Raw genomic sequence first — 15,561 nt, forward strand, 5'->3', positions numbered from 1 at the left:
CGGCCAACACATTCGATGATCACGGAAAGCATGGCATGTTTCGGGGGTGAGCCTGCTCAAGTTCCAGTCGGCAATCCGAAGTGGCATTTTTTTGACCACTTGGATGACAATTCAACGTTGACATGGAAAAAATCATCGGTGGCATGTCAACTTTTGATTTTGGGTTGCCAACTCAACAGTCCACATGGGCGATTTAAAAAAATGATCTCTCAGTCCACATGACGTAGACCCCCGAAATTAGGATGCACACATAATGGATCCTCACCCCTACACCGCATGATATAATACCATTTCACTAATCTTAACGTACAAATATGAAAAACCTTTTGGTTCACCATTCTTTGGGTGTTTTCCACCACTACCATATTTGGCATCTAAGATGGTCCAGAGCGTTCCATCAGACATTCAAAATGACGGGAGTTGTTTTGTAAGAAAAAACAATCTTACGATAGATTTTGATTCATAAAACTCCCACTAGAAAGTAGGCTGGTTATTCTTGCGCGAGGCAAAATGCTTTTACCTTTAGTTGCAAGTCTACATACTGCAAAGTCCAAAATTTCTATCCACTCGTTTAGATTGCATTGGAGAAGGTACACCTGATGGCTGCCATACTATGCAATTTCTCATTGAGTCGTGGTGTCCCTAATTTGAGCAGAGGAATAATTTCAATGAAGACGACCAATGCAAGTGGCAGAATAAATGCCACTGCTACAGAAGTATCTCCTGCTTCTCTTTCTTCACTCAAGACGCAGTTACTCGTAAGTCTTCCATCCTAACTTCAAAGCAGGAATAATTCGTTTCACTTTTATATTACCATTACACTACAATTACTTGGTAAGGTAAATCGTATCAGCTGCACTGTCGTAGAAGCTTAAAAGCCTATCTACTGCATTTCTAATATTCTTCAATAAATTTTCAAAATTTGCAGTTTTCATTCTTTATTTCCCCTTTTAGTTTTCCTCCTGTAAAATCTCATGTTGGATGAATAATTATCGGTATGGAGGCTGACTTATATAAGTGAAACCCAAGCTGGACATTCCATCCTTGGGGGAGTTGTGCCCAATCTTAAATATTAGGATATCAATATATATTTTACGCTCCTCGATTAAACAATAAAATTATCTGTATCAACTGTGAAATCAACCTCAGTCGAATCTTCAGATTCCGAATTCATACATTAAGAATTAGATGAAATGAGGGGAAGGGCTTCCACTCCGAGCGACGGTCTTAACATTGGTTTTAGAAGATAACACAAACCTTAAATAAAATCCCGATCCAAAGATTCATTGGCTCTTGATATGATCTAAGGAAGTTAATTGCAACTGTAAGATTGTACATGCTGTACACCCATTTTGAATCATGTATGTAAGATAACAAGAGATATACACGAAAGCTTTTACAGGAAAGATTATTTTGTTGATGTGTTTTTTACGCACATGCGAACACAAAATAAAATACCTTAAGTATCTTATCCTCTCTTGAACAAAATCTCTCGGATGCTGAAGCTTAAGGTTCATTCGAGACGACTCCAAGGTTTATGAATGTAGGGTCACTACGTGTGGATAAGTTCATTGGTTGATGTGATTATGCTGGAATCACAAGGGGACTTACATTCGAATGCCTGAATGCTTGATTTGGTGGAACTTGATCATCTGATATTTCAATTGGGCAATGCTCTTTGTCCTAGACTAACTTGAATTGGAAAAAAATGGCAAAAGATGAAGGGTTGAGAGGATCTATTCTAATCCTAAGAATGTAGGAAGATGAGTGAATGATTAGATGGAATCCTACTGAGAGAGGTCTCACCATCAAAATGAACAATTTGACACAAGCTTAGTGCAATCTTCTAAGGACGTTTCTAAGATGTTCGAATCAATGCCATTAAACATTGACCACCATTCAAGTTAATGCATAAGCAATGTGTAGAACGATTTGAAGTTAAACTCATAACATTCTAGTTGATCACACAAAATGCTCTTACAAGCAGCAAGAGGCTAGTGGTATGGATCAGGTGGATTCCACATAAATACATTCAAGAAATTCCTCCACTCAATCTAATTACTTACCATCTAACATGAAGATCTAACAAGAAACCATGCACATTGTAAAGAAACAACACACTTCACCATAACTTCAATGAAAATGGAGTTCATTTACAACTTAGGCAACAATTTTTGCCTTCTCCTCCTACTCTACTTTAACTTCTATTCTATTCTCTTAAGACTATCTACTGACTATTAACTCACTATTAGCTATTAACCTTTACAAATGAAGAGCTTGAGCCTTTTATAGAGAGCTCTTTTACAACAAATGGCCAAGATTGATTCTCCATCAATGGCCAAGATTATACAATGAAAACCCTAATTAGGGTTTGTTACAACAAACTCAATTTGGCCAATTAGATAATTACAACACATTGGTATGACCAATAGATAGCAGGGGTAGGTGCCTCGGAGTTTGTGCCATTTCTGGTGAGTCAGGTACATTGCATCTAGACATGCTAATGTAGACCTTCCCTGAGTGGTGAGTGGTGACTGGGACGATGACTAGGATTCCACCTCAACTTGCACTTGTAGAGTTGACTTGTCATCATGAAGGGATGTTGAGAGATATCTCTTGATACTCAACATTATCTAGCTCACTCAAAGTAGTGGTGATGGGAAGTATTGATGTAGTTAAGTCTTTCTTTCATCCTCGCTTGCTTGCCTTGGAGTGATTGTATAACATTCCTTTGATCTCTTCATGCCTCTAGGGTGTGGTAAGAATACTCGAGATTCTTCCTCTTAGGCATGCTCTGGTTGTAAATGAAGCCTTCTCTTTGCGTGCTGGTGTAGATCTTGCTCTTACATTAGTAAATGTTTCTTGTGTAGTCATCTACTTGTGCTCGTTCATGAAGTCTCCTTGAGGATATCTTCCTTGTAACTTGATCTTGATATTGACATTCTCTCCTTGAGGTCTTTTCTTGATCTTCCTCCAACGTGATTCTCTCCATTTCTTTCTTCATTTTCTGCAAAATAAACAAATAAGCATCAACACATATGATTTATAACCTTTTCATACTTCTATTTTGACTTGATCTCTCATTCTGATTTCATGTGATTTTTCACTAACTTTGATCAAAGGACTGACAATAATCGGTGAATTTGCTGTGTGGAAGGTGAACTTAATATCCTAGGGCAAATCTGGGGTATCTTAATGATGAAATCTGCTGGTTGATAGGTCTCTTAACTGGGCAAATTCGCTCTTCCTTAATACTTAAATGATAAATTCGCCTTCTCAAGACATCAGACCTGCATCTTCAATAATAAATTTCGCCTATATGCTGGATGAAATTCACAAATATGCTGATGAAAATCATTGTCCTGCTGGAGTAATTCGCTGACCTGCCACTGATGGAGAGAAAAATGTTTGAATTGATGCTTGGAATGATTGATTTGACCTTCCCTTTATATGCGATTTAGGGTAAGAGACATGTCCTTGGGAGTAATAGGCCGACTTGGTAAAATAAATAACAAAAAGCTTCTTTATGATAGCCGACTTCTTACCTTGAACTTCTCTTCTTGGAATTTGAAATACAAAATTCATTCTAAAACTCTTGCAAGGTACACTTTTGAAATTTGCTCTAGGCAGTCTGCAAGGTACATGGTTTGAAATTCGCTCTAGAGGGCCAGCAAGGTACATGGACTCCAAATCAATTCATTTCAAGTCCTTTGGGCGATTAAGATAGGTGTTTCGCTCTGTGTCGTTCTCAAGGACAGGCCCTAAATTGCAGCTCGCTCACTTTCCTTCCCAGGGACAGGTCTTATATAAACTTTTCGCTCTAAAACCTTGATGAGGACATGGTCAAAATGAGGTTCGCTCTCTGTTCGACCTAAGGACAAGACCTATTAGCAGTTCGCTCCCTGTCCTTTCCAAGGACGGGACCTAAAATGATCAAATTCACTCAAGGACTGGCCTAAGGACAAGACTCACAATGCATTTCGCTCTGTGTCCTTGGCAGGGACAGGACATATTGCAAATTTCGCTCTGTGTCCAGCCCAAGGACAAGACCTAAATGACATATTTCGCTCTCCGACCTTAATGAGGACAGGACCTAAATAACATATTTCACTCAATCTGCTTTGGAAGACACACTTTTTGTTAAATTGCTTCATTATTTGAGCGATCAAGGTCTAAGAAGGGAGTTCGCTCTATGACTGGCCTAAGGACAGGCCCTAAAATGAATTTTGCGTTGTGTCCTCTCTAAGGACAGGCCCTAAATTGAATTTTGCGTTGTGTCCTCTCTAAGGACAGGACCTATAACATGTTTTGCTGGCTGACCTTTCTAAGGACAGCTCCAAATTCACTCTTTGACCATGGCAAAGACAGGCATGATTGTAAACCAAGTTCTCTCTTAGACTCATACTTAGGTTCGTTTTACCAGCAGTAAAGTCAAGGCATGCAGATCGTTCCATGTCCTTAAGGAGGATTTCGCTCTATGTCCTTAGTAGGGACAAGACCTAAAGTGCAGCTCGCTCCATGGCCGGCCCAAGGACAAGACTCAAATTTTGCTCTCAAACCCTTGGAAGGACAAGGCAAAGACACATTCAAATTCACTCAATGACCATCAGCAGATCGCTTTGGAAGGTCACCAAGGACAAGGTCAAGGTAGGTAAATTTGTCCAATGTCCTTTCCAAGGACATGACCTATAACAATTTTTCGCCCAAAGACCAAGGTAAGGACGTGAATTAAGCTAAAGATTTCGCTCACCAACCCTCCTAAGGACAAGGCTTTAAAGTGCAGCTCGCTCACCGTCCCTTCAAAGGACAAGGACAAGATAGGTGAATTCGCTCTATGACCTTCGGGAGGACGGGACTCAAAGACAAAGTTCGCTCTTGACCCTTAATGAGGTACATCACCTTAGTGAACTTCTCGCCCTAAGACCCTGGCAAGGACATGAATTAGGTTAAGAAATTCAAGGACACCATTCCAAGGCCTGTGCTTGCAACAAGAAGTATGATTAGATAACACAAGAAACCTAGGCATGATACAAAGGAGTCCTTCTATTTACCTATCATGCTCAACTCACTTGATTTTCTTAGTTCCTCATTTCAATCATAGCCCTACAAACAAGATACAAGTCATCCATTTCAAAAGCCTTAACAACTGACTGTCTTTACTCCAACCCCAGGAAACCACCCCGACTTGATGAACCCTTTGGCTACTTGAGAGACTCTATCCCTTCAATGCAAAGATTAATAGCAACTCTAAGGCTGACCAACTACTAAGCTAAGAGGACTGACCCTAGAAAGCGAAAAAGTGGGGGTCCCCATTTGCAATGCGGCGATGTGTGAATACCTCACAACAAGTACAACATCTAAGTCATTACACTAAGTGGCTATGTCTCATAACCCATGTGACTGTATCATATCACATGGCTTATCCAATGTTTCTCTTGGTTATTAGTTCATTTTTATGCAGCTTTCTGCCATTCAGAACATTAAGTTAAGTTTTGGTTTCATACAAAGATAGTACAGAAAATAATCCTCCAAATAAACATAAATGAGTAAGACAATAGACTATTTGCCAGTATTAATGAACCATCCACATTTTCAGTCTGAAATGCTTCATATACAGGCATACATGGCTTAATCTCTGATACATATATGTGGCCTTTGCTAGGATTGACTAGGTAGTATCATCAATGAAAGTATAACTGAATATAATGTCCAGTAACAATAGAAAAACAACAGTGGTTGTGTAAATAAAGGCAGACCATTCAGAACCGGTCCAAGCTCTTGATGTCAAAGACAATTTTCCAATTGAGATCCAAACAAATGCTACTATGGTGAAGATGTTACTCTTTGTTGACGTATTTTTTATGACTACGTCGAACACAGAATAAAGTTACCAACGGTCACCTTACTCTCTCTTGATCAAAGTGTGATTGCATGCTAAGATTGCAGGAAGTTCAAAGTTCAAACAATCGACTCCAAGGTTCCCTTATGCTATGGACATGACTTAGTTGGCTGATGTGATTGCTGGTAATCCAAGGGGCCTTACGTTTGGATCGTTCTTTCACTTCTTTGCTGTGGCTGCAACTCCATCATCGGATATGGCAATTTTGCAATGCTTATGCTTCGAACGAACTAAAATGAACTGAAAATAAAGGGGAAAGGGTTTAGAAGGATTTAAATCTACTCCTAAGGGTGATAATATCAATGAATAGTGTTGTGGTGGACAAATTCCAAATAAACCAAGCTCTGCTTTGCCAAGATTAACTACAACTCTACAAGAACTGGTGCAATCTTCTGAGGATATTGAAGCATTTACACATTGAGAAAATGCATTTGAATACCCAACATGGCGCAATCCAAATGACTATTTACAATCGAACTTAGCATAAATTTGGGGGTTCAGGCTAACTTTGCATTGCATTTTATAATCAACAAGATGCAAAAATTATGAACCATGGAAATTCATCAAACACCATTACATTCTTCATTGAAATCAAAGCACTTTATCTACCAACTGAGAATAAAATTCTACTCTAAGTGAGGAAGGTGAAACCATGCAAGTTTTGAAAATAACTTAAGTGGACACCATCAGAGAACAATGTTTCACTGTTATTATCTCAAAAACTTATTGCAACAATTTCATACAAGTCCCCTCTGCTTTACAAATGAGGGGGTCACCCCTTTATATAGGCATCATGCCTTGGCTAAATGCAAAACCCTAATTAGGGTTTTTCCTAAAAGATTCCCCACACATGATGCAACAAGGTGGGAATCAACAATAAATGCCCATTATGCCCATATACAATTAATTACAATCCTGCCAAAAATGGCACCCATAAAGCATTAATTAACCATTACATTCAAAGTGCCCACTATGCAATAAATGCACCCTCATGCAAAAGAATCGCCCATTGTGAAATAAAGATTCCTTCATGCAAAACTGCCCCATCATGCCATAAATGCACCATCGCCTCTACTTGTGACGGCTGCATGCAAAAGATTCCATTAGTTCATCATGCGTTGACCAGGCTGCCACTTGGCGAGAAACCCTTGGAGAGAGAAAACTTTACCCGGGAAGAATTTTCTTGAAGTATTGAATTTTCCTTGTTCCGGGGAAGCTTTTCCATCAATTTTGCAGATCTTCTATTTTTTAGGGATTTTTCAAAATTAGAGTTTTAGGTTCCAGGAGAGAAAAAATTGTCTCACGAATCGAAAGCTATCATCATTTTGAAATTCGGATGATTTTTGATGCCTGAAAATTGATTTTTCAAAATTTTTCCCGGGGGAAATTTTCTTGTTCAGTTCATCCTTGTTTCCTTCCTTGCCTTAGAAATATTAGCTTCAATTCATCCTTGGGTGTGATTTCTTCCTTGCTTGGAATTCCGTCTTGAAGGAATTTCCAACACTTCGTCAATTTTTCACCTTTCTTGGATTTCTATCGCGAAGGAAGGAATTTCCACCACACAGCCAAATTTTCACCTTTCCTGGAATTCTATCCCGAAGGAAGGAATTTCCAACGCTTAGTCAAAATTTCCTCTTTTCCAAGAATTTTGTCGTGAAGGAAGGAATTTCCATCACCTAGTCAATTTTTCACTTTCCTGGAATTCCTTCTTCTCGGGCGCAATTCTTCCCCGAGGAAGGAATTTTTTTGAATTCTTGAAGTTTCCTTTCTGAACCTTGATTTTCACGTTTTGCTTCCAACTTTAGGGACATTTCGAAACTGGAGAAGAAATTTTGGAAATTTGTTCCTTGAGGAAGGAATTTTTGTGCTTTTTGAGTTCATCTTGTTCGTAGGGAGCTTTTTGACCAATTTTTCACATCTATTATTTTGGAACTTTCCTAAAATTTAGGTCCTTCGTCTAGGAGAGAGAAAATTGCCTCATGAATCCAAATCTGCAAGAATTTTGAAATTTGGTGTCTAAAAATGGATTTTTTTAAATTTTTCCCAAGGGGATTTTCTTCTTTTTCAATCCATTCCCGACCTTCAATTTCCCCTTTGCCTTGGAAAATTTCCACTCTTGGGCTGGAATTCACCTGGTGATGGTTTTTACGTCGTTTCACGAATTCCATGGCACATGGATTTTGGCGCCCTCCAGACCACTTGGGTGCTAGATTGACCTTAGGAAGGAATTCTTTACAACTTCATGAATTCTTGGCTATCTCACTTTGGCGCCCTCTGACTGATCTAGGCGTTAGATTGACCTGGTCCTAGATTTCCTCCATCTTTCATGAATTCTTGACTACTTAGTTTTGGCGCCCCGACTGCTTCCTTGGGCGGAATTTTGACCTGGTCTTGGATTTTACGTAATTTCACGAATTCCACGACACATGGATTTTGGCGCCCTCCTGACTCCTTGGGTAGAATTTTGACCTGAACCTGGATTTTACATAATTTCATGAATTCCAGGAGACATGGATTTTGGCGCCCTCCAAGGAACTGGGCGCCATTTCACAGTGGTCAAGGATTTTACGTCCTTTTCATGAATTCCGGACCACAGATTAGGATGACATGCTTGGATTTTGAAGTGATTTTCCGGACTTTGGTGATTTTCAAGCTTTCCGTTCCTAGACTGAATATCCACACAGCCAAATTTTGATCACTTTGCCTACTCTTTGACTTTCCGGATTTAGAAATGATCGTGCATATTTGGTCTTCAGTGTCAGACTGCAAGGACCTGCCTTTTCATAGTGTCAGCGTTAGAGCAAAACAGGATGCAGGGACACTTTCTAAAAATAGAAACTTACTAAAAATAGAAACTGCTAAAAATAGTAAGTTGGATTTTCGGTGAAATGAGGACATTCTGGGAGGCAGTGAAATCCCTAAAAAATAGAAAGTTGCTTAGAATTTGCTCAAATTTCATGTGTTGGTTCCTTAAAGGGCTCTGATGCCAATTCTACGTTCAGTTTTTCAAAAACCCTAAAAGAAACCCTAAAACTGTCAAAACAAGCCCTAGACTTGGCCAAAATTGCCCAAACGAAAAGCAGACTTGATCAAATTGAACCTACTCACTTGCAGACTTGGAGGATTGATGAGATTGCTACCAAAAGACCCAACAAACGAAAGCTGAAAGACCGCAAGGGCCCAAAAAATGTAGGGGTCCCCATTTGCAATGGGGCGATGTGTGAAAATGTCACAACACTCGTCTTTACTCTTGGGGAGGTGATGTGATTTAGAGAATACTCATGGGAAATTATTGATTGAGGGATACAACATGCTGCACATTAATTCTTTGTAATTTTATTTGCATGATGAGTCTAAGCTGTCTATATACATAAGTTTCCTCATCCTGGAATGACAATGATATCGATATTAGAAGTAAAACAGACAAAATCAGTACCATTTCCAACTGAACGTACCAATTAATGGCAACTAGAAAAATAAAATGTCTTGAAAAGGATTAAGGATAACTAAAACAATGGGTGCCTTCTCATCAAAAACCTTATCAGAAAAACCTCATTTTTCTCTCACATTGTATACAACCACTCTAATAATTTTTCATATGTATGCATAAAACTACAACATCACAACAATGGCCATAAATTTTGCAACAATGAAGACTGCATGATACACCTCAATTAAACAGCAATGATGACCATTCCATTGTACACTGAACCTCAAACTGAAAGTGCTCAAAAGATGCTAAAAATTAATCACAATATTTACAGTTTCAATGCTTGTGTGCAAATAGCCCACCCATGATATGGACATACTTCCCAACCAGAGTTGCTAGTTTGGGTATAGATCCTGGCTTGGGTTCATGGATACATCGTTGTTTTTTTTTGGGGGTGGGGTGGGGGGGGTCAGCTGGGTGGGTTTGTTATGGGATCATCTGAACAAAAAAGAAATAAAATTCATACATACCCTAAAAGAAGGGAATTAAGTTTAGAGTACCACATAGCATCATATAAACAATAAAACCCATCATAATCTTGAATGTCATTTAAAACATAAATGATAAACATTATAAAAATTTCATTGTACAAACTTTAAGTTCAATATGAAAATAATAATCATATACCCATTTGGAGCTTCATTAATTTTTTTTCACCGTTGCTTGCCAATATGGTGAGTGAACAACATTAAAATCCAACCCATTTGCATAAATACATCTTGCTTTATGTTGATCAACAATGTCTCAACTCTCATTTTGAAATGCCATTTTCAAAGGTCCCTTTGGTCTTTTATTTGTAGTGGGTTGTTCATTCTCAAGGATGGCTAAAAATGGGTGGCTTTCTACCACAACATTTGGATTAGATGGGTGCATAGTGGGCTTCATTCCGTTTGATCTTCTTTTTTCTAAAATAGGATTTTTTCTATAGCTTGCTGGTTCATCTACTTGCTTCTGCTCCATATTATGTGCTATCACTTGCTCCAATGGTACAAGTACACCATTCTTTTTAGGGAAAGCTTTGATGCTTAGTATAAAAATTTCACACAAATGGGCTTTCATCCTACTATATGAACTTGAATATTAAACATCAACTCTTGCAAATCCAAATATAACCCCCCACTGCTTGGAATTGGTTCTATCATATCAAGATATTTCTATAGAAGAGAACTTGGATCTATTTTGAATTTAGGTCAGCCTATGGAGCTAGAACTAGTTGCCATTGTAATTCCTATGGCAAGAAATTTTATAAACAACACAGTTAAAACAAATAAAATGTTAAAAACAAAAACGGGATATATAAAATCTAGCTCTTTTCAAATTTTAAGCAAAGTGATACATTCATAGAAAATCTTCTTGGCAGTTAATGAATACTTGCAAATACATACGAATGGCAATGCAACCATTGTAGAACCTTCAAAGATCAATCTTTCACTCTCTTTCTTGAATGACAAGAAAAAAACTAAAGTATAGCCTTCTGGAATTATATTTGTCTTTAGCAATAAGAATGAGCTAAAATGAATTTGTTTTGGTGTTTGAAATGCTTTAGAAGGGACTTTTAGGATTAGAGATCTGTTTTAAGGTACCTAGGTCAAAGTCAAAAGTAGGTAAAAATTGGAAAAAATAGCAAAAAGAAAAAATTAAAAAAGTGTAAGAGAATCGAGGGGTTTGGTTTGGCTTCAATTGGGTCTGCCTAGATCCTCCTTTGGTTCGTCGTAGATGAACCCAACTTCCTAGCCTTGTGTCCTGAGTGGATCCATAGGCAGTTTGAAGTAGACTTCAGTTCTGGTTGGAACTGGACTTGGATCTGGCTGGTCCCTTGGTGGATCTAGTAACACAACGAGTTCCGACCATTGCAAAAGAAAAAGTTAGGCTGCCAACCTGGGGACCAATACTGACTGTTCTAAAAAGTTTCAACACACACAATTGAGACTTGGAAGAAATTGAATATGCCAGCTGACTAAAACAGATTGATATGCTTAAGCCTATTAGTAGGGACATATTCAACAACCTAAATACATGTAAAGAAAGCTAAAATCAATTGCGCAAACCTCCCAATGAGGAATCACTATACATGTAAAGAAAGCTAAAATCAATTGCGCAACTGAAATCCTACGAGGCAGAATGAAGGAATTCTATTGACACAAATGAAACATCTGGATGACAGTAATATTTTAAGAATATCTAGCTATATAAGTATTAAAAAAATATTTGGGATTCTTAGTTGAAGTATTAGGAGATAAATGCAATTGCTGTATGCATAAACTTTTAACACCATAAGGAACTCCTACTTCGAGTTGAACCATTCTCGGGTTCAAAACAGTATGTGATTAATACCATAAAAACTATATAGAGAGAAACCAAACTCATACAGTATGTGATTTATACTATAAAAACTATGTGAGGGAAAGGCACATCAATTACACCATGAGTTGAACCATACTCAGGTACAACTCATCCCTTCTCATATATTAGAACAAAAATAGAAAGGAAATCAGTGTTTGGTAAAGCATTTTTGAATAGCATTTTTGAATGAAACACATTGTCAACCTATCCAATCTAGCTCTAGTAGTTATCCATCATTATAGAAATGTAAAGCATTTTTGAATGAAGTACATTGTCGACCTCTCCAATCCAGCTCTAGTAGTCACCCATCACAACTGAAATGTAAAAATCATCTAATATACATATGCACACACAAGAAAGAGACTAGAAAATCCAAAACACTTATTACATAATTTCTTATCACATAGGGATTGGTTCAAACAAATATCCCTGCCTTAGAACTCAGGTGATAGACTATTTGTGTTGTGTAGAGACATAAAATCAGTTACAAGCCAACTGCATAGCTCATAACAATTACTAGAGTCAGGCAACTAACACTAATTAGCATTATATCTGAAGTTTGAACTATCAGCAGTTGAAACATTGAAAATTCACTTTTTGATAAATCAGTTAATTATAAATTGCATGTTAACACAATGACCATTGAATTTTTGATCCTTAGATGCACATACGATCTATATATGAGACAAATCAGCAAGAATTACCATAAAACTCCTAAATTTGAATGATGCTATTCACTAACAAACAAACAAACACAAATGCTTGTAACATTATAAAGTAGACCACCCATGTACCAACTTGTACAATCATCACTAGAGAAGAGACTGAGGAACCACTCCAATCCTAGATAGCAAAAAAAAAAAGTTTTTGTTTTTGAGAACCAAAATATATATTAGTAAGTTAAAATTTAGAATCTACAGGATGCTGAAAACCTGTCAGGTCACGTTGTAAATCAGGTCTGTGTATTTAGCTTAGACTAGATGGGTACAGGCATTGTTTATTTAGCTGACTATATCTGTGTCAAGATTTAAGCAACGAACCTTCACCAAGGCAAAGACATTTGAACTTTTTCTGACTATACATACATATCCAGCTTGCACTAGAGTCTTTGCTTCACAGTGTTGGGCCCAGGCTGGCATAGAGGACAATCCAATATTCTGGCTGATACATTATGAGTTGTGGAATGAATATGAAACAAAAGACAACACAACAAATTATTACACATTCACAAATATGGAGAGAGCAGAATAATACTCTTGGATGCACTATGAATAGGGATAATACATATGGTTACAAATTTATAGAAGATTGAGAATGAGAATCCCTGTGATTAGAGACTATGGGAAAGCATTGTAACTGTTTGTGTGGTTGGCATGAAACGTAGTCTGATGCATTCCCATAGGGGTTGAATGCCAATACACACACACACACACGCAATTACAAGAGAGATCATTATAATTATGAGCAGTTTTAGAATGGTTCAGGTTCCTGTAATAGATGGTGGTTCATCTTCTTGCTAATGTATCAGTTCATCTTCCATGTGTGAGTTACATTGGCTGGTTTGTTGATGTGCACGAACTATGGGCATGCTCATTGAGGTGATGCCAACTATCACAGAGATTTGATGTTGAGCCTAACATTTGGAGAAGTCCTTGACATCATGCAGTAACTTATGGAATGCCAATTGAGTATTCCACTAACTTGAGGATAGCCAATCGAGGAGGCATTGATCTGAGCTGACCCAACTGAAGTGGTGCCATTGTAGGGAGAGCCAATCTGAATGCAAACTATGGTGGCTAGTTGAGGTGGCATCATGTAATGTCCCCACTTTTGAAGTACGATTTAATGATAAAATTAAAATTAATATATATAAATAATATTAAACTATAAGTAACATAACAAACAAATAATAATCTGCCTGCGATTCATGTCCAGTCATTAACGGAGATTGCTGTGACTATCCTTAATAGATGAAGCACGATGATAACCACTTATCATCTGAGAATAATGCCTTACCATGCGATCCATGAAGGAACCCAATTATGTGTTAACAATCACTAACTAAGCTGTGCGATTAGATATTTATGAGAGGACACGATTAGGAAAAGGTTTATCTCTAAATATAAGGGCACAACTCCTCACCGTCTCAACCTTGAAGACATATTAAAGGTGTATCACATCCTCACAAAGGGAGCGTGGAGTATATATTTCATTTCTTATCCAGTATTGGGTGGATCAAAGGTAAGCCTCAACCGTAAGGAACAAGGGTGCATATTTCCTGCATTATATATCAAAACATTGCCAGGGGAGATTGCCATTGTAATCTTTACAATCAGACATAGTGATCAGATTCATTCTATTGTCTCTTACACATGAATAGCCATGTGAAAACAGTGATATTAATCTGAGACAGTGACTGTAGATATAACATATACATCTGTTCGTATATAAATATACGTTCACAATACACTCCATAGTATCTGCATTTAAGAAGGATTGATTTATCAGACATCTGTCCTTTTCCAGGTCAACGTTCATATCAGATTTCTTAAATGGGACCAGAAATGCATAATCTATAATAAGCTCGAACCTTGTCATCATAAGATCATTTGGCAATAATATTGATTGAATTCCTCATTCCTCTACTAATTCATTAGTGAAACACATATAGATATTCATATATTCAGTTGTAACAGGCAATACAATTCTTTAGAGATCACTGGTTCATTTGCAATATTATACACTTGATCATTAAAAGTAAGGCATCTTAAATTGGTACAATAAGGGGACATTACAAATCAATCTGGGGTGAGCCATTCAAGTGGTGCAGATTGATTAACTGGTGTGTTGCTAGTTTGGGTTGAGCTAATCAAACAATGTCAATTCAATGAAGATAGCCAATCGGAGTGGTGTCATTCTAGGGAAAGCTAATTAGATTAGTTACATTAGTACTAGTCTAGGATAACAATTGAGGTGTCTAGTTGAGGTGGCACTGATATAAATTGAGCTAGTCAGAGTGATGTGGTACTAATTTGGGATGAGCCAATTGAGAAGCGATGATGTGGGAAGCTAGTTAGTGACATTAACCCTGGGCAAGCTACTTAAATTAGCTTTGATCTGGGAAGAGCAATTGTATGAAGTCAATCGGACTGTCATTGATACGGGGAGGTCCATTCAGATAGCATGGGTTTGGGCAGGACTAAGTTGGTGTTGATCATGGGAGATCAGTAGGTATTGCGCTAGCTGGTGCAAGAGTTGGTGTTGTGCTCAACCTGTGTTGCTGCACTAATAAATTTGTTTCGTCTCAATATATACCAATTGGGCGAAATACCAATTGAAGATGCTGGCTAAGAGGGTGCCAAGCTATCAGAGTGTTGATGCTAAGGTTTGGTGCTATAAGTAGGCTTCATGTGGAAAACTTCTCTTTGCATGTCAAACTGATGAAAAATATGATGCCTTGAGCGTGTGATCTTGACATTACTCATTTTCTCAAACCAGTTTTGGCTCTTGGTAATATTTGCTAGTCAATGAAAGAAATACCTTCTATTCAAAATATGCACTGCCATCAGACTTTTTTTTCCTTTCTTTGATGGTCTCAAGCTGTCACCAAACTCTAGTCTTTCCTTTTGAGGACCTTCATTTTGATTGGGTGAGGTGAACAAAGCGATGGAAGCCTATCTTGCACATTTTTAGGCCTAGAGATGAAGACATCTGTAGACAAGTATGGGTACCGTATGGATATTATCAAATTCTATATTACCTTGGTCATATTCACATTAGAAAGGTCTAACATAAAATACAAAATATGTAAAGAAAATTAATCACAATG

At 37.8% G+C, this 15,561-nt stretch overlaps 1 protein-coding gene across 4 annotated transcripts in view; it reads left to right on the forward strand.

The window, feature by feature from the left end:
* The first annotated feature begins 356 nt into the window (after window positions 1-356).
* LOC131064770 (plastid-lipid-associated protein 6, chloroplastic) overlaps window positions 357-15,561 on the forward strand; it is a 39,737-nt gene continuing 24,532 nt past the window's right edge. For 2 of the 4 annotated variants that reach the window (XM_059218529.1, XM_057999039.2), the window contains exon 1: window positions 358-758. In XM_059218529.1, coding sequence (XP_059074512.1) covers window positions 600-758 — 159 coding nt within the window. In that variant the 5' untranslated portion in view covers window positions 358-599. Of the gene's footprint in view, window positions 759-15,561 lie in introns of all 4 variants that reach the window. The other 2 variants (XM_059218530.1, XM_057999048.2) reach the window with 2 other exon arrangements.

The sequence above is a fragment of the Cryptomeria japonica genome, chromosome 1 (assembly GCF_030272615.1).
Source record: "Cryptomeria japonica chromosome 1, Sugi_1.0, whole genome shotgun sequence".
Taxonomy (NCBI): Eukaryota; Viridiplantae; Streptophyta; class Pinopsida; order Cupressales; family Cupressaceae; genus Cryptomeria; species Cryptomeria japonica.